We start from the raw sequence: 24,314 nt of genomic DNA on the forward strand, positions 1-24,314 counted from the left end.
GTGTGGTGGTGGTAGAGGGGTAGGGGAATCAAACCTAGGTCTTGCACACTAGGTTTCTCAAAGCTAAATGTTTAAATCCACTTACTGTGTACCATAGCAACATTACCAAAAGAAGGTCATGTGTCAACGCTTCCCTTCATGCAAATCTATGGCCTTTATGTGTTATGAATGTTTCCTTCTGTTTTTATTTTCACTTTTTGTTTGAGACAGGCTAACACTGAAATCCAAGCTGGCCTCTAACCTCACTATGTAGCCGAGGCTGCCCTCAAACTCATAATAATCTTGCCTTAACCATGCTGGGATTACAGATAAGAGTCACCATGCCTACCCAACGAAAATGTTTTGTATGCTGCTAATTATTAAAATAACCCCTGTGCTTCCGAAAATTTGGAATAAGCTATCTAACAAATGTTCCCCAATTAGAATAAGCTATCTAACAAATGTTCCCCAACCCTCCAATTAGATTTAATGAGTCACCAATCCTATCTTCAGAGCTATTAGTGATAAACAATTACTTTGTGTTAACAGGATGTGGTAGTGTAGATACGTAATCCCGGCATTCAGAAAGCTGAAGTAGGAAGATCACAAGTATGAAGTTACCCTGGAATGGCAAGTTCCAGGCCAGGCTATATAGCAAGATGTTGTGCTTTTTAAAAAAATCATCTACTGTTAAATTTATATGTATATGTTCTCAAATTTTAAAACTTCTCAAGCCTAGAAACCCATTGAAACTAGCTTTCTAGGTCTTCTTACTAGCGAAGATCAAGGAACAAGGATCAAATTTATCACCAGAACAGCACAAACACCAAGCCAGCAATATATGAAATAATGGTTTTAAGATGCAGTGAGTACTGGAGACATGGCCAGTAGTAAAAGTGCTTGCCACACAACCAGCGGTATCTGACCCACATGAAAGGTGTATGCATGCTCCTGAGGGGAGAGGAGAGGCAGAAACAGACATAGCCCTGGAAGCTCACTGGCCAGCTACCCTGGCAGATGTAGCATCCACTCACCTGTGTGAGTGAGTGTGCACATGCACGCACACAGAAGCAAACAAAAGGTAAATAAATGTAAAAGAACTTGTCAATTAATATTATACTTGATTAGAGACTGCATATTTTCCTTTGATACCAGGAATAAAATAGAGGTGTCTACCCTTATCAGAAACATTCAGTATTGCACTACAAATACTAGCCAATACAGTTAGACAAGAAAAATTAATAAAAAGCCATCCAGACTGATGGAGAAGTAAAAATCCAGTCCTTATTATATATGGCATAATCTTTATGTAAAAAGTCGGAAGCAATATTAAAACTTTACAATAAAGAAGTTGTCAGATAACAAGATCAGTATATCAAAATCAGCCACTCTCAACATACTAGTATTTTACCTGAATTTCCAGATGAAGAATTACAAATTGAAAACTAAAATTTTAAGAGCAGAATTTAAAACTTCAAAATATACGACAGGCTTGAAGACAAATCTGACAGAAATGGAAAAGCTGCACCCTGAAAACTACAAAATAGTTCTGAGCATAGTTAAAGAATACATAAATAAATGAGAAGACACACTCTGTTCCTGTTTCAAAACCTCTGTGTTAACATGCCAATTTTCTGTTCGTTGTTTACTGTTGGAATCCTAACACTTGAAAGGGAGAAACAGAAAGATCAGAAATTCACTGTCATCTTTGATTACGTACTGAGTTTGAACCTAGTCTGAAAAAAGAGATTAAGACAATTTTAATAAATATGTTAATAAAATGTGGAAGGGAGTTACAAACCGAGAGAAAGGTAGAACATTTATAAACCATGTATCTGTAAGCAGTAATTAAAATTTGTCTTTTGGGTCAGTTATGGTGATTTATGCACACCTTTAATCCCAGCACTCAAAGACAGTGAAAGGCAGATAGATCTCTGTGAGTTTGAGACCAGCCTGTCTATACAGGACATTCCAGGCCAGCCAGGGCTACATAGTACAACCTTATCAAAACAAACAAACCAGAACTAAATGCATTTCCCAAGATGGTTCAGAAGATAGACATTGGCTGTGCAAATCTAGGGACCAGAGATTGATTCCACCGCACTAAACCTTACAGAACTTATATAAAGGTGGAACCAATTCAACAAAGTTGTCCTCTGACTTCTGCACACACACACACACACACACACACACCCATACATACACAATCATTTAAAATTTTAAAAAGAAATACTCTAAACCAAAACGTTGCCTTTGGAGGCTACAGAGAAAGATCAGAGGGTATGAATGCTGCCTGTGCAAGCAGGATGGTACGTGTGAGTCTCCAGCAGCCACAAAGCTGGCGTGGCCTTGCCAGTATAGCTGAAACTGGGCTTTAGTGTCTCGCAAAATAAGCCGGGCGGTGGTGGCGCACGCCTTTAATCCCAGCATTTGGGAGGCAGAAGCAGGCGGATCTTTGTGAGTTCGAGACCAGCCTGGTCTACAAGAGCTAGTTCCAGGACAGGCTCCAAAACCACAGAGAAACCCTGTCTCAAAAAACAAAAAAGAAAAAAAAAAGAAAACCAGTCAGGCTTTTACTGTTCTACACAGTAGCAATCAGCCTCACGTGTAGGTTTGGTAAGACAGTTGGGAATTCTTAAAGGGAGGAGTTAAAAGAGAGGCTTTTTTCCCACATTAAAAAATGGGAAACACCATTACATTGGAGGGATTTGAGTCTCTGTATGATATGCTGGACAGTTTGAAAATGGAACAATTAAGAGAGAATAACTTATTTATATGGGATTAATGTAGTGTCAATTGTAAACATTATCAGCTCATCATTTTTATCTTATCACTAAAATAGTTGGTTATTCTGAGTGCTAAAATACAGGTCTTAGAAAAACCTAATAAAATGGATCACAGAGATATTTAAATCCAGAGGGAAATTTAATGGAGAACCAATTTCAACATTGCATTGTAAGACTAGAGAAGAACAGTCTAAGGTTTTCAAACAAACAACCTTAATACATGCAGTAACCTTACAGCAATTGCCAAATATTAGAGGCTCTGTAACAGCTGATTGGACTCCTGTGCCAATGTTAGGCTTAAGGAGATTCAAGGAAACAATAGTCTCATATGGCATGCATTCACTTTTTGTAAATGTTTAACTCGTGGTTAGTTTGTAATGGAATTATTAAAGACTGGATAAAATTGGTTACTGGTGTTTTAGAGCCTGGTCCACAATTGCATTGGAGTACCTGATTCAGAGAAGAGGCTAAGGTTATTGAACAATAGAGTGAAGCTAGAGGTATGGTAATCTCCCAAGATCAAATTCTTGGAGAAGGAAATTATGCCAATATAGAAACACAATTTTTAGATGATGTTCACATCCTAGTTTTATGCCATGCAGCAGCTTTGCATGCTTGGGACAGAACTGGAGAATTAGGAAAGAAAATTGAGTCACTAAGTAAAGTTATACAGGGCCCAAAAGAAATCTTACAAAGATTGACATCAGCAGTAAATAAAATGATTACAAATTCAGAAGCTAGACAAAGAATAATTGAATATTTGGCTTTTGAAAATGGTAATTTTCAATGTAAAAGGATAATAAGGCTGTTAAAGGCAAGGTCATCACCTTTGGAAGAATGGACAATTAATATTGAATCTCATGACCAGGATGATACTTGAATAGGAGAGGTGATTTCCAGAGGTTTGAGGAAAAATTTAAATGTCAAGGCAAACAAGGTCAATTTAAAAGGGATTGTAGACAGGTGTTCCTAAAAATAATGTTTTTTCTAAGCATAATCCATTCAAACAACCCTTCCTCTGGATTATGCAGCAGATGTGGCAAAGGCAGTCATTGGACTAATGAATATAGGTCAACAAAGGATATTGAAGATAATTCTTTGCTGTCGGGAAGCTCCATGAGGGGCCTCTCACAGGCCCCTATTACAAATCCAGTATATTGGTTTTCTGCCATCATAGAGGAAACGTCTTCCAAGAAATATTAAAGAACCATTCTGCTCTGGATAACAGAATAGCTAGAGAAGACAGAACAAAAAATTCAGGGGAAACCATAGGGCAAATATTTTGGCAAACTTCTATAAAATGAACAAAGACCAAAATAAAAAATATGAATAAATGGTATCATTGAAGGTCTGGTAGACACAGGTGCGGATGTAACAATCATTTTTATTAGAATCTTGGCATTCAAATTGGCCTCTTCAGGATGTAAATGTTTAGTTTTAGGGATTGGAACTTTATCTCAGGTAAGCAGAGAGTGAGATGGGTTGAATTATAGGGCCAGAAGGATAGAGAGGAATATTAAAATCATATTTGGCTAATATAGCAATGAATTTGTGGGGATGTGATTTGTTACAGCAAGGGAATACTCAGATTAACATTCCTCCACTCATAGAAACAAACATGAATTAATGTATGTTTCTGGGGAAAATATTACAAGATATATAAAGAACAGATAGTGACCATTAAGGTTGTACAAGAAGAGGGCACAACAGCTACTGATATTTCAAAGGAGCCAACAGCCCTTTAGAATGGTTGAAAGACAAACTTGTATGGGTGTGCAATGGACTTTAACAACAAAGAAACTGCAAACTTTATAACAGCTGGTACAGGAGCAACTAAATGCTCAGCGTACCAAAGAACCTTGGAATTCTCCTGTATTTGTTGTTAAAAAGAAATCTGAAAAACAGAGAATGGTAACAGATTTAAGAACTGTTAATAAGGTGATTAAGCCAATGGGTTCTGTACAATCTGGAATTCCTTTGCCTTCTCTATTGCCTAAAGGATAGCCTTTTGCAGTTATTGATTTAAAAGATTGTTTTCTCACGTTTTACAGTTATTGATTTAAAAGATTGTTTCCTCACTATACCTTTAAAAGAAAAAGACAGAAAAAAATTTACCTTCACAATGCCTACTTATAATAATTCTCAGCCTGCTTACATATATCATGGAAGATTCTCCCACAGGGAATGTTAAATAGCCCTCACCCTGTGCCACTATTTTGTAAGTAATGATACATAAGCAATTTCCTGAGTCTATAGTTTACCATCACATGCATGACATTATGCTATCTGATTCAAATGTAGATACTTTAGAAAGAATGCTTGAAGAAGTAAAGAAAATTTTGCCTTGTTTGGGGATTTTAAATTGCTCATGAAAAAATGCAAAGAGGTGATTCTATTAATTATTTAGGCTATAAAATAGTTTTATAAAAAATTAGACCCCAAAAGGTGCAAATTAGGAAAGATTGATTGCAGACTCTTATTGACTTCCAAAGACTTCTAGGAGATGTTTCCCATCTACGGCACACTATTAGGATAAAACCTTGTTACCTGATTAATTTAAACAAAACCTTAGATGGTGACACAGACTTAAATAGTCCCAGGGAATTATCAGCTGAAGCTGAGAGAGAATTGGCTTTGATTGAAGGCATATGTGGATCATGTAGATACAAATCTTAACTGCATTCTGGTCATATTACCCTTTAAACTGTGCCCTACAGGAATTTTAATGCAGAGAGAAGATATTATCTTAGAATGAATCTTTTACCACATAAACCTTGTAAAAAATAAAAACTAATGTGGAAAAAGTCTGTGAGTTAGTTCTAAAAAAATTGAGACATCATCAACTAGCAGGAATAGACACAGAAGAAATTATAGTACATTGTAATAATGATGAAATTTACAAATTATGGGAAGAAAGTGAATCCTGGAAAAGAGCTTATAGTCATTTTTTGGAAGAGATTAACAACGACTATCCCAAAAAACAAGAAAATTTAACTTATAAAGAGAACTAACTCAATCTGTCCTCACATAGAATGGGACACACCAATAACTGGAGCCCCTACATTCTATACTGCTGCAAATAAATCAGGAGATACAGGTCACAAATCAGAGATTTTAAGTAAAGTAGATGAAAGCCCTTACGTGTTTGTTCAAAAGTCAGAATTATTTGCTATTCTCATGCTACTAAAGGATTTTTAAGACCCTCTCAACATAGTTACTGCTTTGCAATATATAGAAAGAGTTACTTATTGAAACCACTGAATTTATACCATATGATACAGAATTGACTTATTATTTATACAGTTACAAGATACAATCAGTAATCAAAATCATCCCAAATACATATCAAACACCTGATCCCATATGGTTCTGCTGGGTTCTTTAGCACAAGGTAATGCAAAAATTGATCAATTATTCATTGTAAATGTGCTGAAACCCTAAGAATTTTATTAAAAACATCATGTCAATAGCAAAGGTTTAAAAAATAAGCCTTTTCAATCAGATAAAACCAAGCCAAGGAAATTATAAGAGAAATGTCCTACTTGTTCTTTATATAACCAAAGACCACTACCAACAGAAAGTAACCCAAAGGGTACTCAAAGGAGTTAAATATGGCAGATATATGTGTTCCATTTTGTAGAATTTGGAAAACCAAAATATGCATACCACACCATTGATATCTCTTCATGTTTTCACCAGGTAACTGCTTTGAGTTTGGAAAAAGGTGATTCAGTAATTGCACATTTCCTAGAGTTATGGCCATCGTGGGTACCTGTACGAATAAAGACTGGCAGTGCTCCAGCATGTGTCTCTAAGAACATGAAACTGTTTTTTGTTTATAGTAATACAAAGCATATTACAGGTATACCACACAATCCTACAAGGCTGGCAGTTATAAAAAGATCAAATCGAACTCTAAAGGATATGTTAAACGAACAGAAAGGGATAATATATATATATATATATATATGGTTGGGAGACTTTTGATGACTGTTTCTATTTCTTATAGGTCTGTTTAATTTGCTTATCTGGTCTTGATTTAATTTTGGTAAGTGATATTTATCCAGAAAGTTGTCCATTTCCTTTAAGTTTTCCAATTTTGTGGAGTAAAAGTTTTTAAAATATGGCCTGATGATCCTCTATATTTCTTCCGTGTCTGTTGCTTTGTCCCCCTTTTCATTTCTGATTTTGTTAATTTTGGATATTCTCTGCCTTTTGGTTAGTTTGGATAAAAATTTGTCTACTTTATTGATTTTCTTGAAGAACCAACTCTTTGTCTCATTGATTCTTTGTATTATTGTTTTCTTTGTTTCTATTTTGTTGATTTCGGCTCTCAATTTGATTATCTCAGTTCTCTTAGGTGAGTTTGTTTCTTTTTGTCCTAAAGTTTTCAAAAGTTCTGCTGATTCACTAGTGTGGGATTTTTCCAGCTTCTTTATGTAAGCGTTTAGTGCTATGAACTTGCCTCTTAACACTGCTTTCATTGTGTCTCATAAATTTGGGTAGGTTGTGTGATCATTTTCAATGAATTTTAGGAAGTCTTTAATCCCCCCCTTTTTATTCCTTTACCCATTGATGATTCAAGCGAGCATTGTTTAATTTCCATGTGTTGTGTGGGTTCTGGAATTAGTATTGCTGTTGACTTCCAGTTTTAGAGCATGGTGATCTGATAAGGTACATTCGGTTATTCCATTTTTTTTATTTGTTGAGGTTTGTTTTGTTACCGAGTATGTGGTCAATTTTTGAGAAGGTTCCATGAGGTGCTGAGAAGAAGGTATATTCTTTTCTGTTTGGATAGAATATTCTATAGATGTCTGTTAAGTCCATTTGAGTCATAACATCTATTAATTCTCTTTTTTCTCTGTTCATTTTTTGTCTGATTGACCTGTCCAGTGGTGAGAGGGGAGTGTCGAAGTCTCCCACTATTAGTGTGTGGGGTTTAATATATGATTTAAGCTTTAGAAGTGTTTCTTTGACATATGAGGGTGCCCTTGTATTTGGGGCATAGACGTTCAATATTGAATTTCCTCTTGATGGATTTTTCCTGTTACTAATATGAAATTACCTTCTTTGCCTCTTTTGACTGATTTTAGCTGGAAGTCTATTTTGTTAGATTATGATAGCTACACCCGCTTGTTTCTTAGGTCCATTTGATCGGTATATTTTTTCCCAGCCCTTTACTCTGAGGCGATGTCTGTCTTTGAGGTTGAGATGCCTTTCTTGTATGTAGAAGGATGGATTCTGTTTTTGTATCCAATCTGTTAGCTTGTGCCTTTTTATAGGTGAGTTGAGTCCATTTACATTAAGGAATATTAATGACCAGTGATTGCTATCTCCTGTTTAGTTTTCATCGTTGGTGATGTTTATTTGTGCACTTTTTCCTTTGGGATTTGCTGTAATGAGATAATCAATTGTCTGTGTTTTTATTGGTGTAGACATCTTCCTTGGTTTGGAGTTTTCCTTCTAGTATTTTGTGTAGGGCTGGGTTTGTGGCTACGCATTGGTGAAATCTAGATTTGTCATGGAATACCTTGTTTTGTCTTTCTATGGTGATCGATGGTTTTGCTGGGTATAGTAATCTGGGCTGGCATCCGTGGTCTCTTAATGTCTGCATAATGCTTGATCATGACCTTCTGGCTTTCATTGTCTCCAATGAGAAGTCAGGTGTAATTCTGATAGGTCTACCTTTATATGTTACTTGACCTTTTTCCTTTGCAGCTCTTAATAGTCTTTCTTTACTCTATATGTGTAGTGTTTTGATTATTATGTGGTGAGAGGACTTTTTTTTTTTTGATACAGTCTATTTGGTGTTCTGTAAGCTTCTTGTATCTTCATAAGCATATCTTTCTTTAGGTGGGGAGTTTTCATCTATGATTTTGTTAAACAAATTTTCTGTGCCCTTGAGTTCAATTTCTCCTTCTTCTATATCCATTATTCTAAGATTTGGCCTTTTTATGATGTCCCATATTTCATGGATATTTGGGGTTAAGCTGTTGTTAGATTTAATGTTTTCTTTAACTGATGAGTCTATTTCCTCTATTGTATCTTCAGCACTTGAGATTCTCTCTTCCATCTATTATATTCTGCTGTTCCTGCTTGCATTTGTGGTTCCTGATTTCTGTTTCTATAACTCCTTTGGCTTGTGTTTTCTTTATTGTTGCTATCTCAGTTTTCAAGTCCTGAATAGTTTCTTTTATATGTTTGAGTTCTTTTTCTTGGTTTTCTTTAAGTGATTTGCTGATATCTTCCAATTTTTTCCCTACATTTCTTTAAGGGAATTTCTCATTTCCTCTTTAAGAATTTCAAACATTCTCTTGAGGTTATTTTTTAGATCATTTTCTTCTGGTTCATCCATATTTGGTTGTTCAGGTCTTGCTTTTTTTTTTTTTCAGGGACTATTCCAAGTCCTTTATTGGACCAGCAATGCTGGAAGCTGCCCTCAGAGTGGGGTCCCCACTGTGGTTGAGTCTGTGGCATCCTGGTCTTGCCCCCTCATAATGCTGGGACAGGTGGCGTCCGTTACTTGGTGTGCTCTTTCATGTACTCCCAACCCTCCTTGGAGTATTCTCGGGCCTTGGTGGGGGCCACTGACAAAGCTGCCATGACGGAAATGATGTCTGAGTTCCAGGAGTCACGGAAGTTCGGAAAGTTAATCTTTGGAGGGGCTGGGAGCTGTGGCATCTCCAGACCCGTCTGCTGGCACACATACTGGCTGAACTGGTACATTGCTGGTGGCACCACCTCCTCGGCCTTCCGTAGGGCAGCCTCGCTCTTGTCGCTGGGCCCCAGCAGCTCCTGATCATAAACAAGGTAGACTGCCCCCCCCACGCTTCCCTTGATGAGGAACCTCATTAGCGACCACACTCCCGCCACCATGGTCTGCCTCTCATTTCACTCCCTGCGCAAGGGCACGTAATTCCCAGGTTTTGCTTTTGTAGGGTCTTTAGGTTTTACTGGTCTTGTATTGCTCTTTGTGGTGTAGCATGTGATCTTACCTTTTCTATTCATCTTTTCCTCTAATAGGTGTGGTTGGGGCTGTCTGAGATTCTGTTGAATAATGCTTAGGTGCCAGTGAATCCAAAGCTCAGATGGTTGTTCCTTGTGGTATAGTCAGTGTCACAGTTCTAGTTACCCTGTTGGTTACTCCTATTCCAAATCACAGTTAGCTCAGGGCTCCTGTGATTTGGACTGCTCCCTTGGAGTTTGCTGTCTCAGGCCTACTTTGGCGTAGGCTACTGGCTTTGATCTGTTTCTGTAAATCCTGGTGTGGATCTCCTCCTGCAGAAGTCCCTGGCTTGGAGTTGGACCTATTCTGGTGGAGATGGCAGACTCTGGATCTGGTTGCAGACTCTGGATCTGGAGCACTGGCAGTCCTGATCTGACAGTGTTCCAGGACTGGATTGGCTCCCAGGACTGGATTTGCTCCTGGCTTCTGCTCTTGGTGGATCTTGTTTTCTTAGGCCCTCTCTGTCCTAGGTGTCCTAGGTTCAGTTCCACTCCTGTGGAATTTGTTGCACAAGGTGGCAAACTCTTTACCACTGTTATATCATTGTTGCTACCTTTAAAAAGAGTAAGACATAAAAGCAAACTGAAATTTAAAGGTTTTTATATGTTGTATTTATGTTTGGGTATTTGGGTTTTGGGCTTGTTTCTGAGACCAGGTTTCTCTATGTAGCCCTGGATTTCCTATGTAGACTAAGCTGGTGTTGGACTCACAGGGATCCTCTGCCTCTCCCTCCCAATGTTGGGATTGAAGGTGAGTGTCACCATGCATGGGTGCACATCAGGATGTGCATGTGTAAGGTGTTCACCAGGAACCATCTACTTTGTTTTTTAGAGACAGAGTCTTTGATTGGCCTGGCACTATGTAGATTACAGTGACTGGTGAATGGCATACAAGGACCCACCTTCTCCATCTTCCCAGTGCTGGGATTAAAGGCATATGCCACTGTACTCGGTTTTTTTAATGTGTCTTCATGCTTATAAAGCAGGCACTTTATCAAGTGAGCTATTTTCCCAGCCTCTAAGGTTATTTTTTATTAAAGGCAAAACAAAATAAAATAAACCTAGATAATGACACTAAAGAAGTTTTTTGTTGGTCTTGTTTCCACCCAGGCAGTGGTGCTAGGTGGTGCTATGTTGTTCAGGATACTCCTGAGATCAAGCAATTCTCCTGGCTCAGCATCCCAAGTAGCCGGAACTACTGGCATGTGTCACTATGCTTGGTTAAATTACTTACCAGATTATTTCACAATCTAAAATGTTGGGGTGTTAAATCTATTGCTCTCTTAGGACTAAGATAATAATCTTTTAATTTTATCCTGTTCATAGTAAATATACAGAAAAGGTTTTTATTTTAATTTTGTTTGAAAAAATCATCTGCAAATAAATGTTTTATAATATACAAGCTTTATTATATATGCTTTCCCAAGTATTCCAAATTAGGGCTAGGGATGCAGATCAGGTGGCACACAGCTTGCTAAGAATGCATGAAGCCTTGGGTTCAAACCTCAGTACTGCATAAACCAGGCATGGTGGAACAGCCTGTGATCCCCAAACTGAGGAGGTAGAGGCAGGAAGATCAGAAGTTCAAGGTCATCCTTTGCTACACAGAGAATTTGAAGCCAGCCTGGGACACAAGAAAGCCTGTTTCCAAAACAAAAATTGACCAGAAGAGAAGAGACAAAACACAAATAATCTAAGTGTTTAAAATCCAAGGCTTTAATTCAGCTTTTGGTAATGACCATAAATGCCTCCACAAACCTCTTTCCACTGTAAATAGAAGGCACTAGGCATTACATAACACCCTAAAATCACTGATTCCTTCTTATGCTGGTGGAGATAATACATTAAATGGCACAGTTTAAATACTAAACTCTTTAAAAAAGACAACTCTGAAAATCACATAAAAAAATTGTTACCATTCAGTTTTTGATGCAACCTTAAGCTATTCTAACAGGTACATGATTTGAAATTAAGAGGTGAATATGATTTGGTTTTCACATGTGTTAAGTTTCTATTACATGTGGTAACGTAAAGACAGCATTACCATGCTAATTGACATCTCATGTTATTCTTTAGGTGTGCAAAATAAATCCCAAATGATATATCTTATAGAAGTATTTTTCAAAAGATCCTTGATATAACACTAATGACTTCCATATTTATGTCACACTGTATATAAATTGTGAAATTATTAAAATACATTGTTTTGAAAAATAATAAGATGATCATTTCTACCTAAATAAAGTTTCCCAGAATATGAAGTACTTTAGCATATAAAAGTAGTTGCCCTTTTTCTGAAAGGCCAGTATTGTTTCACAAAATAACCCATACAATCCACACAAATGATTCTCTCCAAGTGCCATGTTCTTTCTATGACAGTGGTATACTTCAAGAGACTGTATCCATGACTAAAGGGTACACTTGGCTATGATGAGACAGACCACAGTCACAAGCAAGGGAATCGTTCTTAGATTAGGAATGCCCTTTGACATCAATAGAGAACTAGAGATGGCTTCTGAAGTCCTTCTTTGACAAACACATACACCTAATTTTGGCTGTCTGGAGGGTACTTAAGACACAGCTATTTACATATGTGCTACTTCCTGTGTGCCTATTTGAACAGTGGCTTCTGCAGACACTCCCATTTAAACACAAACCAAACAACCTTAACACACCAAATAATACTAGTCTACTTTTGGCAAGGCAGTATAAACAAAACAAAAAACCGAAACTATAATATTGATTTACACAAAAATTCCCACATCAAACAATAGAAGGAAAAGTATTCTGCAAATCATTAATTTAGGGGAAAATAGTATCACCCAACAAATAATGTTGGAAATTAAACTTAAAATTCTCAAATAATTATTACATGAATGACTTATGAATGCTTTTGACATAAAAATAATTATTTAAAAAGAACAGCTTACTATGACATTCATAGTGATAATGTCTTCAAGACATTCAAGCTAATTAATTCATACTGGCCCAGTTAGTCAAAGGGAAGATCAACCCTTCCGTAACTAGAACCACACACATGCCTCCTTATTCTGGAGAAAGTCTTAAGACTTAATTTTGAAAATGGTAAGGAAAACAGTGAAATGAAAACCTACATGATGATTTAAGACACCCATCAATAAAAATAAAGGGCAACAAAAAACCTTTCTGAGAAATCGTGACTTGACATAATGCTTTCTAAAGTTATGTATCATAATTAAAAAAGAAAAAGCTTTACAATCAGCAGCTGGACCTTGTGAAACCTACAGGACAATGGAAGGCACGACATAAGCCTCGGTTATATCTAAGTATAGTTGGAAAACTCAGTTTTTCCTTCTTTAGAAGACAGCCAGTGTGAACATTATTTTTATATCCCCTGAGTTTCAACATGATTGGGCAAAGCAGCACCAATTAAAAAAAAAAAAAATACCTGCAATGCCGGCACTGCAGTCTGGAGTCACTTACGCCAACGGCCCCACAGGTCTCTCTTAAGAGCACTTCTGAACATGAGAAAAATATGGAAATGTCTCTCGGTATTTCAGTATTGTGGAACCACCACAGAGCGCACTAAAGATGTCCTTCTACGACTCAGTCTTTCCACCTGTATCCAGCACCTGCTGCTGTTTCCCATGTTACTGTCACTCAGACTGCTCCTTTGTGCAGTGGAAGAAATGTCAGTTTGCTTCATGGTGCACAGTCCTTTTGGGCTGGAGCCTTGTATCATGTCATGCCGGTCTTGAGCAGTATGCCTTGCAGGTCCTCTGGCAAGGCTAAGATAATCGCATCTATGTGTGTCCGCAACTTCGCCACAGTGTCAGGCTTCACAGGTAAGTTCTCTCGGTCAGCCTGCAACTACGGGAGCAACAGTTTAAGGGAATCTGTATTCATGCACTGGGCTTACTTTATAAAAACTTTTTATAGCCTGTTGTCTTGAAACTTTAGGTCTTACTCTAGAATTTACAGAAAATAAAACTGTAGAGAACATTCTACTAAGTAGGGAAGGGGGTTTCAAGGGACCTCAATAAAAGGTTATTCTATAAATTCACCAATGATGCCTGGGACTATTATGTGGTATAAAATCTAGTGAGATCATGGTTTTGTAGCATTCAAAAGACTCCATTATGAGTATCTTTGGGGCGGGGGCTGGAGAGTTAGCTCAGCAGTTAAAGCTGCTCTGCTCTTGTAGAAGACCTGGGATCGGTATCCAGCACATGCATAGCTTCACTTTTCCAGTGGCTGGGCTGCCCTCTTCTGGCCTCTGCAGACACTGCATGCATGCAGTGTACTTCTATAAGTACACGCCAAACACTCATAGACATAAAGGAAATTTAAAAAGTATTTAAATATCTTTAGAATAATCTGGAATCACTATGATCTGTTTGAATGATCAAATATTTCTAGTGATATCTGCCATCAATTGTCCAATCTCCAATCTTCTCTAAAATGTTACTTCTGTGGTACATAATAGTCAGCATAGATGAGAAAAACATTTTCACACAATTATATTATATCTTCATCTCTTTAGTTACATACCAACTTATTTTTCAGCTTCAACACAAGGTCTACTGTTTCTACTTCTGTATGTTTCTGGATCCAAAGGAGGAGGTCCTAGACAGTAAGAAAATCTCAGATTGGTACATACTCAAAAAATACTTGAGCCCCTCTATTTCAACCCGGGAGGCTAGTGGAAAGGAAAGATAGGACAGGAAGGAAGACAGGTCATACAACTCCAACACAGCAGAACAGGGCAAGAGGAATTTCATCTAAAAAGTATTAAGTAGAGAATTTTTAACAATAGCCCAAACAATTGTAAAAAATTTAAGAAAGCTCCTTTCTGAGGTGGCCCTTTATTAAGAGGGAAAAACAAATGCAATACTAATCTTGGTTTATTACAAGAGTAATTTATAAGGAATTGTTAACTGACAAATCAAGATAACTAAACATGAACGCGTTGCGTTACTCTACATAAATTTTGTATCCTCAGAGAAGATTTTCAGAGGGCTTGCTTGTGGCTGCTTTCATCATGGATTTCCTAAAAGCCACAGTCACTAGGAGTTTATTAGAAAAGATAACACCGGGACCAGCCCACCTCAATATTGAAAGTGAAATACAAAAGAAAGTAAGATGACATCATCTCAAGAAGTTGACTTTGAAGTAGGCTGGTGGTGGTTACAAGTATAAGACGCAGCCCAACCACATGAACAGAACTGTCAACCTAACTGGAGATGGTGACTAAGTCACACTGGCAGCAGCTGGAGAGAGACTGCAGGGACGAGAGTCCTGATCCCAGGTGTACTCTGCTTTATAGAATTGGCCAATTTCTGTGGTATAATATTCTCACTGCAGGTGACTTCATGCTACTAACTGAGGTCTGAACAAGAACTGGGAAGAGATGTGCACAATTAGTTCATGAAGACCAAAAGCATACTACAGCACCCCATAGCTTCACAACTTGGGGTCATGAAAACTGACACAAGCTCACTGAATCCTAAACCATGGTTGTAGCATAATGCAGATCACAACATCTCTACCTCAATGAATTTTTGTGACAATTAAGAGAGCACCTTAGCTCTGAATACTATTTATAATAAAGTGGGGCTCAGTGGATAAAGGCATTATCTCCAAACCAGACACACCCTAGGTTAGACCTGGGACCTTCATGGTAAAAGGAGAGAACTGATTCCTGAAAGCTGTCCTCTGACCTCCATACTCACATTAGAACATGCACACATACATGCACACACACTCATGCACGCACGCACACACGCAAACACACACGCATGCACGCACGCACACACGCAAACACACACACACACACACAAAGCAAGTAAATGTAATAAAATGGATTCTAGGTAATATTTTCAACCTTTAAAAATTTTTTTGTACTCTTAATATGCACATCGTGCTAACATACTGTTTCTGACCTCTTCACAAAGCGCTTCCAGATGAAGTGCCTCCAGTTTTTGGGTCATTTCTTTCCGCCGCGTCTTGAACCAGCCATCAAAATTTGGAGACTTTAGAAACTGCCTACAATTTATTTTTTTTTAAAAAAGCAAAGTTTGGTTAGTATTTATTTCTTCTTTCAATACCCCTCTTAAATGCTAAACAAAACAACAAACAAACAAAAAACAAAACAAAACAACAACAAAAAAAAAATCAGGGTCTCAAGTAATCCAGGCTTGCCTCAAACTTGCTATGAAGCTGAGGAAGACATTTAACTCCGGGTCTTTGTGACTCCTCCTTCCAAGTGTTTGGATTATGATGTGCCACCATGCTAGCCTTTCATTCCTTCCCCATAGTTCAGAAATACATGCCACATGAAAAGTCTAGGTTTTACAACTAGTTTTTTTTTTTTTAAATAAATATTCACAGACGGTGGAAATAACTAAAGAAACTGACCGGTAAAGTCCAATCCAGTCGCCCTTTATTCCAGATGTGAGCTGAGGACCCGTTTTCTCAAGCGTTTTCATAAACTCTTCTGGAAGGAACTGTCTTAACTGGGGTGGACTCTAGAATACAAGATACACTATATTTAGAGATAAGGAACTGCTCTAGTCAAAGAAGGTCATTATAGCTAGACACCTCAAAAAGGAAACTGTTTGACTACCACATACCTTCCACGGAGAAATACTTTTCTGCAAAGGCATCAAGCTGGCCACGTACCTTTCCTAAAGCCAAAATAAACAAATAAAAGCAAGTAAATGTTCGGAGTTCTTACACAGTTTTATTTGAAGGATCTTATATTTTAATAAAATAGTTTTTAAGTTATACTGACACACACACACTTTTTTTTCAACCGATTTCTGGCTTATAATTTCCTACTATAGGTAGTTCATAAAATATAGAATTTCTCTTCCCCACAGTAGATTACAAAATCTTTTGTCTTCCCTGGCCTTGCTGACCATGAGTTCTCTACTCATCTTGCCTAAAAGTGGTTGTTAAGACTTCCATTTCAGAAAGGGTCTGATTCACACCTGCAAGGGAGGAGCCTGACAGGCTGTGCTGACTTTCACCATCCAGCCTGACAGCATCCAACCAAAGCATGCACTCTCTGTACCAATAACATCTGGACACAGATATGCATTCTTCAATCATACTTATGCAATGAAATTTGGGTAGTGATCCAAAGGACATGGGTTGGAGAGTTTCAAGACAGCAGAATACATGACATTTATAGAGGGTGACACATTCAGAGACACCATCAAGCTCTATGTCTCTCCCCCCATACCCTATTCTATCTACTTATCTGCACTCTGTAATGTTCTATATAATAAGCCAACTAACATCAAATGTTTCTCTAAAAAGGGATTATGGGATTTAGAGTCGATCAGTAGTAAGCACAGACTGGAACTTGTGACTGGCATCTAACATGGAGTAGAGCAAACTCAAGAATGCAGCCCTCGACATTTGGGATCTGAAGCTGCCAGGTATAGCATCAGAATTGAATTAAGGGATACCTTGGTGGTATCTACTGCAGAACTGATTGCTCCCTTGGTGGTGAGGTACAAAACTGCAAACCTCGTAGAGTCACAGAAGTGATATAGGTCTGGTAAGTATATGGAAAGAAAAAGTGAGCCCCAGTGTTTTTTAAAAAATATTTTTAAGTTATTACATTCATGTATTTACTGTGTGTGCCTTGGCACATATGTGCACGCAGATGTGCATACGCGCACATGCATGGCATGTATGAAGAAGTAAGCTCTTTTCCCTTCTACCATGTGGATCTCAGAGGTCCAGCAAGTATCTTCACTCAGTGAATCACCTTGGCAACCCAAATCTGAGTTTTCTATCATATTCCTTCAACGGTCTCACCAATTCCTACAAAAGACTGCTCCAGGTGTACTGAGTCATGTTTCAACAAAATTTAACTAAGACTTGGATACTCAAAACAGATTACTTTTTCTTTGTTTTGCTTTGTTACTTTCTGAAATTGGTGGCCTGCTGTATTGCTCAAGCTGATCTTGAATTCATAGGCTCCCAAGTAGCTGGTATCTACTGTGTCCACTTCGTATTTTCATTTGTCTAAAATAATTTATATATGGGCTTGTGTGCCACAGCACACATGTGGAAGTCAGAGGACAACTTTGTGGGGTTGGTTTTCTCCTTTCACTTTTACACAGGTCTCAGAGATTGAACAAGTTGCCAGGCTTGTGCAGTCCTTGTTTGGTTTGCTGAAACAGGGTCTTGCTATGTACTCCCAGCTATCCTTGAAATCATGATCTTCCTGCCTCCATACCAATTGTTGGGGTTACAGGATTATGCTATTCTATCTGGCTCTAAGCTCACATATATTTTTAAGTTTTTTAAAATTTGTGTGTGTACATGCACATGCAGTGTGCACGCATACTCATGGACACCAGAAGCTGCTGTTGAATGCCCTAAAGTTAGAATTACAGGCGGTTTTCAGCCTCTGGAAATGGGTGCTGGAATAAAAACCTGGTACTCTCAACAAGAGCAGCAAGTGCTCCTAACTGCAGAGCCATCTTTCCAGCCCCTTATAATTTTAATGACAATCATTAATTGTGTTGACTCAGAAAATGTACTTACCACTTTACATGCTTCATCTCATGTAATCCTTGAAACCATGCTATGTGACAGTAACTACTGAGAAAGCTTCAGAAAGTTAAACAGCCTGGCCAGACTCACTAAACTTGAATTTGGATATACTTAATATTTTTTCATTTTTCTTTTCTTTCTTCCATTGTTGCTATTGAAATTTTGTGATTAAAATTATTTTATCCTCCCCTTGTCCCTTTCATACTTCCCAACCTTCCATCAGGTATAGAGGAGAGGGTGCCTGAACTGGCCTTACTCTGTACTCAGATTATTTTTTAGTTTTTGATACAGGATTTTTGTGTGTACCAACCTCGTCTGTCTTGGAACTCACTCTGTAGACCACCAGGTTGGCCTTGAACTCACAGAGATCTGCCTGCCTCCCCCAAGTACTGGGATTAAAGGCATGCGCCACCTGCTCAGCTCTACAAGGCCTTTTCTGTGTTACTGTTTTGATTTTTGTTTTTTTGAGGCAGGGTTGCACTGTGGGGCCTTAACTGGCCTCTAATTTTCAATAATCCACCTATTGCTGTCTCTTAAGTGCTGGGATAACAGGTGTGGACTGTCCCACTCCAATATCTGATTGTTAGGTAATCAATAACGTTGGATGATCAACCATTTTTTATAGGCAGCTAGTTGGTATCTTGTATTGCTTATCCCCTGGAACTATGGATTTAATCTTACAGTTTGTGCCCAACTTTTTCATCTCTTAAAATCAGTAGTTTAGTGCTAGGGATGTAGTTCAGTGGCAGTGTGTTTGCCTTGCACGGGCAAGGTCTCGGACCAGTCACCAGCACCACCCTCCCTCATCACTGCCTCCCCTTTCAGTTTAATTCTGTGCATTCTGTGTGGTGGTGGTTTGAAGTGGATGGCCCCAAAGGCTCATATATTTAAATAATTGGTTCCACCTGGCAAAACTGCTGTGGCCTTGTTGGAGGAAGTGTGTCCCCTAGGGGTCAGTTTAAGGTTTCAAAAGTCCATGCCATCCCCAGTTAGCTCTCAGCTACTGCTCCTGCACCACGTCTGTCCGCACACTGCCATGCTCATTCCACGAAGGTCACACACTCTAACACTCTGCAACTGTGAGCTCCAACAAACTCTTCTATAAGTTGCCTTGATCATAGTCTTTTATCACAGAAAGAGAAAAGCAACTCAGACAATTCTTTGTCTATTTAAAAATGGTAAATAAGAAAAGATAAAATTTTTATCAAGTCAAAAAACTTTTATCAATATCTCAATCAAGACTTACAACACATGACTATCCTTCAAGAAGCCCACAGTCATGTTCTTAGGGGTGTCTTTCTGAGTGGTATTCTTTCTCTCTTAACCCTAGTGATTGAAATGGCTCAGAGGTTAAGAGCATTGCCTGCTCTTCCAAAGGTCCTGAGTTCAATTCCCAGCAACCACATGGTGGCTCACAACCATCTGTAATGAGGTCTGGTGCCCTCTTCTGGCCTGCAGGCAGACACACAAACAGAATATTGTATACATAATAAATACATAAATAAATAAATACATACATAAATAAATATATAAATATTAAAAAAAAGAAATGGATGCTAAAGGGTCTTTTAATAAATTCCAACCCTACTTAAAAAATTTCATAACAAACTTGAAAAGTATTTAGGGACCATAGAATTGCCATATATGGACAAGCAATCTGAGGATTAAATGACTTATCAAAGTGAACAAGAACTAGAAGAATTCAGGTCTCTCATAAACGGATCTATTTTAAATCAATAAACACACTAATTGGTAAAGCATATAATTTAAGGTTTGCAGGCTGGGAATCACATTTATGTAGCCCTTAATGATCTATGTAAATCATTAAGATTAATAACTTACTAATGGAATGATGAAACTTTGTGTCAGTTCCAAAAAATAGCGTCGGAGAATAGCACTTTGAGCTTCAGAAGGGCGTTTCTGCTGTACACCCTTGACAAAAGGAAACAGAAACCAGTAAGCAACCAAGTCCAACTGCTTTATTAATAGGCATTTCAATTTAATACCAACAAACCGATAAAACAACCTCAGAACATTATATTGAAGTAACTTAATTAGAAGTTCATTTTGTAAAACTCTGTAAAAGAAGTTTTAGCTGGAGACTAGGGAGTCTGGGTAAGGAGGAGAAGGCTGACCTGTGACTATACTAAGTTTGAGTTGAAAGGAGCAGGCAATTTTGGTGTGTTGTTATTGTACAGTAAGGTGACCACAGAACAATTATGGACTAAATAGCTCAAAAAACATAAAAGAAAGAATTTTAAATGTTTCACCACAAAAAAATGATTAATGTTGGAGAAATGGGTACATTTAACCAGACTTAAACATTACACAATGTATACATATATCAAAATATCATAGTACTGTATTGATTAATTATAATTTGCTTTTATCACTCAAATATAATTTTGAGACTCTATAGATTTATTAATATCACTTATCCTATCAGTTCACCATGAAAATAACCTTTATTTTGCACATGCTGTATTAACATTATTGACATCTTTAAAAACCACCCTTTACTGTTAGATGCTACTGACAAGTTACCGCACTGTCTAAGTGTCCAGAATGGCTGGTGTCTTCCTACAGCTACAGACCAGCACTCAGGTCTCTGACTACTGCTGCCCTGGTGTCTCCATTACATGTGCCTGTGCCTTGCCCACCCAGCCGTCTCTGCAGCCACTAGTCTTTTGATTCATTAATTGATTTATTTTTGGTTTTTCAAGCTAGGACAAGCCCTAGCTGTCCTGGAACTCGCTCTGTAGACCAGGCTGGCCTTGAACTTACAGAAATCTGCCTGCCTATGCCTCCTGAGTGCTAGGATTAAAGGCATGCGCCACCACTGCCCAGCCTTTTGATTTTAAGTAAAATTTTTTATTACTTATTTGTGTATATGTGTGCAAGTGCACATGTGTGCCGAGGAGTGCTGCACAGACAGAGAACAACTTGCAGGAGTCAGTTCTCTCTTTCTCCCATGTGGATCCTGGGATTCAACTCAGGTTTGTGTATTTATTTCTGTGTGTAGCAATATGTGTGCATGACCAGGAGGTGGGAAGTGGCACACATGTACCATAGCAAAATGTATGGAGGGCAACTTGTTAGATTGTTAGAGTTAGTTTCCTCCTCCCTCCTCCCTCCTCCCTCCCACTGATTAAATTCAGGCTGGCACCTTACCTGTTGAGCCATCCTGCTTGCCCTATCTATTTTTGAGGTAAGGAGTCACTGTTTAGCCAGGTTTGTCTAGAATTTAAGATCCTCCTATCTTAGATTTCTAGTGCTGGTGTTACAGCATTGAGCCACAACATTCAGACCTAATCTTGGGTTCAAAAGTAATTCAGGGCTGAGGTGTGCAAGGCAATAAACAAAAGTAATTCCGGGCTAGCAAGATGGCTCAGTGAATAAAGTAATTGTTCCCAGAACTCACATAAAAGTTAGGAAGAGAGAATTGACTCTATACTACACACACACATTTTTTAACTTTTGAAAGAGAATCCAAGCCAAGACACAATGGCACATGCTTGTAATACAGTACTTGGGAAGCAGAAGCAGGAGGATAACAAATTCAAGCCCAACATGGTTTTCATATTGAGTTCTAGTCAAGACAAGTGAGATTCTTGGCTAGGGATTTGCCTCAATGGTAAAGAACTTGCCTAGCATGCATGAGGCCCTGGTTCAATCAGCAGCATTGTTTAAAGTGAGATTCTACTCCACATTACTACACAACAACAACACCCCACACACTGCCTAACTAAATATCACGTATCTCAACAAGGAGCTTTAGATTAATAATCTGAGCGAGAATTTACCTTCTGGAGTTGTTTTATAATCTCCTCATCTCTGTTTAGATATGGCTTGTAAGAAGTATAAACTCCTAAGAAAAGAAGAGAGACAGAAAAACCCAACAACCTAGATGAGTACATAGTTAAAATGAATACAAGTCTGGGCCCGCAGGATGAATAAGCTGGGAAAGGCACTTGTTATGCAAGTCTCACTCTATGAGCTCCATCCGTCCCTGGAAGTCATGGTGGAAGGAGAGCAGTGACTCCCAAACACTGTCCTTTGACGTCTACACATGTACTATGACACTTGCATGCAGACATTCATAAATATACACAAAATAAGTCATTAATAAAAACCAATACCAGGTTTAGAATCCAGAGTTTTTAGGTTCTTCAATTTTTTAACTTTAACTTGCTTAGGAATTTCACCTGAAAGAAAAAAACATAAAAATTCTTATAAACTGGGCTGAAATATTATATAACTTAGTGACAGAACCCGGCTTGGCATGCTCATCTTTAGCATCGTAATATTCTTAGTTATATCATACATGTCATAGGACTCATACCTTATACCTAAATTTTTTTCTCTATGCAACAAAAACAAAATTTGGGGGAGAGAAATAATTTAGTGGCAAGTTTCATATTTCTTATAGTCACCAAGTTCTTGGCAATGATGGAAATGTACAGTAATCCACATGCGTTCTTTAGGGTGAGGGGTGACAAGAACAGCAGCACAGCTGGCTGCACTCTGATAAGGGGAAAACCTTCAGGTGTAAGACAGACACTGAGCTCCAATCCCAGACATTAGTAGAAGGAATGGCAAGTAGATTTGATCAAAACACACTGTATGTATTTACAAAATTCTGAACCAATTGTTTAAAAACATAAAACAGATGCCAGAAAGCTGTGGGGAAAGGCCACAAATGTGAGGCAACAAACTGCAGTTCTATGATTATCAATATTTAATTTATTGTTATTCAGAGTTATTCAGTGTCTGATGTGAACAACAGACAAGAGAGGCTTAACATTAGCAGAGTCATCTTAATGCACCTTTATATGTTTGCACATAAATCTTCTTGACTTAGCACAAATATTTTATCTTTCCTGTTGTGAAATCACCAAATCCACTTTCCCATTAGAAATGACCAGTTTCAGGGCAGGAGAGGAGACTCATGGGTTAAGAACACTGACTTTTCCAGAGGACCTGGGTTCAATTTCCAGAATCAACATGGCAGCTCACAACTGCCTACAACTCCACTTCCAGGGGATCTGATACTTTCACACAGATGCACATGAAATAAAGTTAAATTATTTTATAAAAAGAAGTGATCGGCTTCTAATTAGAGTCAATATAAACCAGTTCACTTTGCTTTTTCTTCAGCAGACATTATTCTTAGGTTTTATGTTTCTATTTAATACAAAGTGGATAAACTGAGTAGGTAAACCACAAAAGAGCAACCTCTCTGCATTGGAACTCATTACCCTGCAGTGTTAAATCAAATGCACATTTCTAAGATAATTACAAACTTCTGAGCCCAAGACAGACACTCTGTTTTGCCATGCCTTCCCTCAGGAGCCTGCAGGATATGCTTTTTCTGTAATTCTATATGTTCTATCTGTTTTGAGTTTTCAAAATTAGAATCCTCACCAGGGTTTAATGCTGCACAACTTGTGTAGCAAATGCCGTAGGCCTGATTTTGAGTTCAAGAAGCCAAACAATGCCCTAAGACATATTCCAGCATTCACACAGTCGTTTTAAAGTTAAATCTGATTTCATGAATATGGCTCTAAATCCACAAGAAATAAAAGGAAAACATAGATATAATGAACTTCATCAAAACAAAAAACTCTAGTGCATATAAGGACTCTATCCAAACAGTAAAAAGACAGTCCACAGAATGTTGGGAAATTTACAAAGCATGTCTGAGAAGAGACCAGTACCCAGTCCTTTTTTTTTTTTTTTTTTTTTTTTTTGAGACACGATCTCATTACAAGAACTTGCTAAGAACATCAGGTTGGCCTCAAATTCATCAAGATTGGCTTGCCTCAGCCTCCCAAGTGCTAGGGTGCTGGCATAAAGATATTTGCCACCATGCTCAGCTCCCCTATGGCAATTTTTAAAACAAGTTTATTAGTTCATACTATGTCACCAATGGTTTCTGGCAGAAGTTCCCTACATCTATCCCTAAGGGAACCTTTTTCATAGGAAAGAAAA

The 24,314-nt window shown here is 38.1% G+C and overlaps 2 protein-coding genes across 4 annotated transcripts in view; both read right to left on the reverse strand.

The window, feature by feature from the left end:
• Positions 1–9,158: 9,158 nt before the first annotated feature.
• Positions 9,159–9,680, reverse strand: LOC126511196 (MICOS complex subunit MIC13-like). Its single transcript, XM_050158212.1, has one exon. It carries the CDS (start codon positions 9,639–9,641, stop codon positions 9,285–9,287), a length of 357 nt encoding a protein of 118 aa, XP_050014169.1. The 5' UTR covers positions 9,642–9,680; the 3' UTR covers positions 9,159–9,284.
• A 1,784-nt stretch (positions 9,681–11,464) lies between these two features.
• The window catches only part of Dennd6a (DENN domain containing 6A), a 42,305-nt gene continuing 29,455 nt past the window's right edge, over positions 11,465–24,314 (reverse strand). For all 3 annotated transcript variants that reach the window (XM_050158188.1, XM_050158190.1, XM_050158189.1), the window contains 8 exons: positions 22,463–22,528; positions 22,127–22,191; positions 20,166–20,255; positions 16,382–16,435; positions 16,167–16,276; positions 15,692–15,794; positions 14,301–14,375; positions 11,465–13,619 (listed from right to left, as the gene is read on the reverse strand). In XM_050158188.1, coding sequence (XP_050014145.1) covers positions 13,488–13,619; positions 14,301–14,375; positions 15,692–15,794; positions 16,167–16,276; positions 16,382–16,435; positions 20,166–20,255; positions 22,127–22,191; positions 22,463–22,528 — 695 coding nt within the window. In that variant the 3' untranslated portion in view covers positions 11,465–13,487. The remainder of the gene's footprint in view (positions 13,620–14,300; positions 14,376–15,691; positions 15,795–16,166; positions 16,277–16,381; positions 16,436–20,165; positions 20,256–22,126; positions 22,192–22,462; positions 22,529–24,314) is intronic.

Source organism: Alexandromys fortis, unplaced genomic scaffold (assembly GCF_014885135.2).
Source record: "Alexandromys fortis isolate MF-2015 unplaced genomic scaffold, M_Fortis_MF-2015_v1.1 scaffold_106, whole genome shotgun sequence".
Classification (NCBI taxonomy): Eukaryota; Metazoa; Chordata; class Mammalia; order Rodentia; family Cricetidae; genus Alexandromys; species Alexandromys fortis.

What these genes read in the sequence shown, in the direction of transcription:
- LOC126511196 (XM_050158212.1), bottom strand. Translation starts at nt 9,641, where the DNA reads ATGGTGGCGGGAGTGTGGTCGCTAATGAGGTTCCTCATCAAGGGAAGC.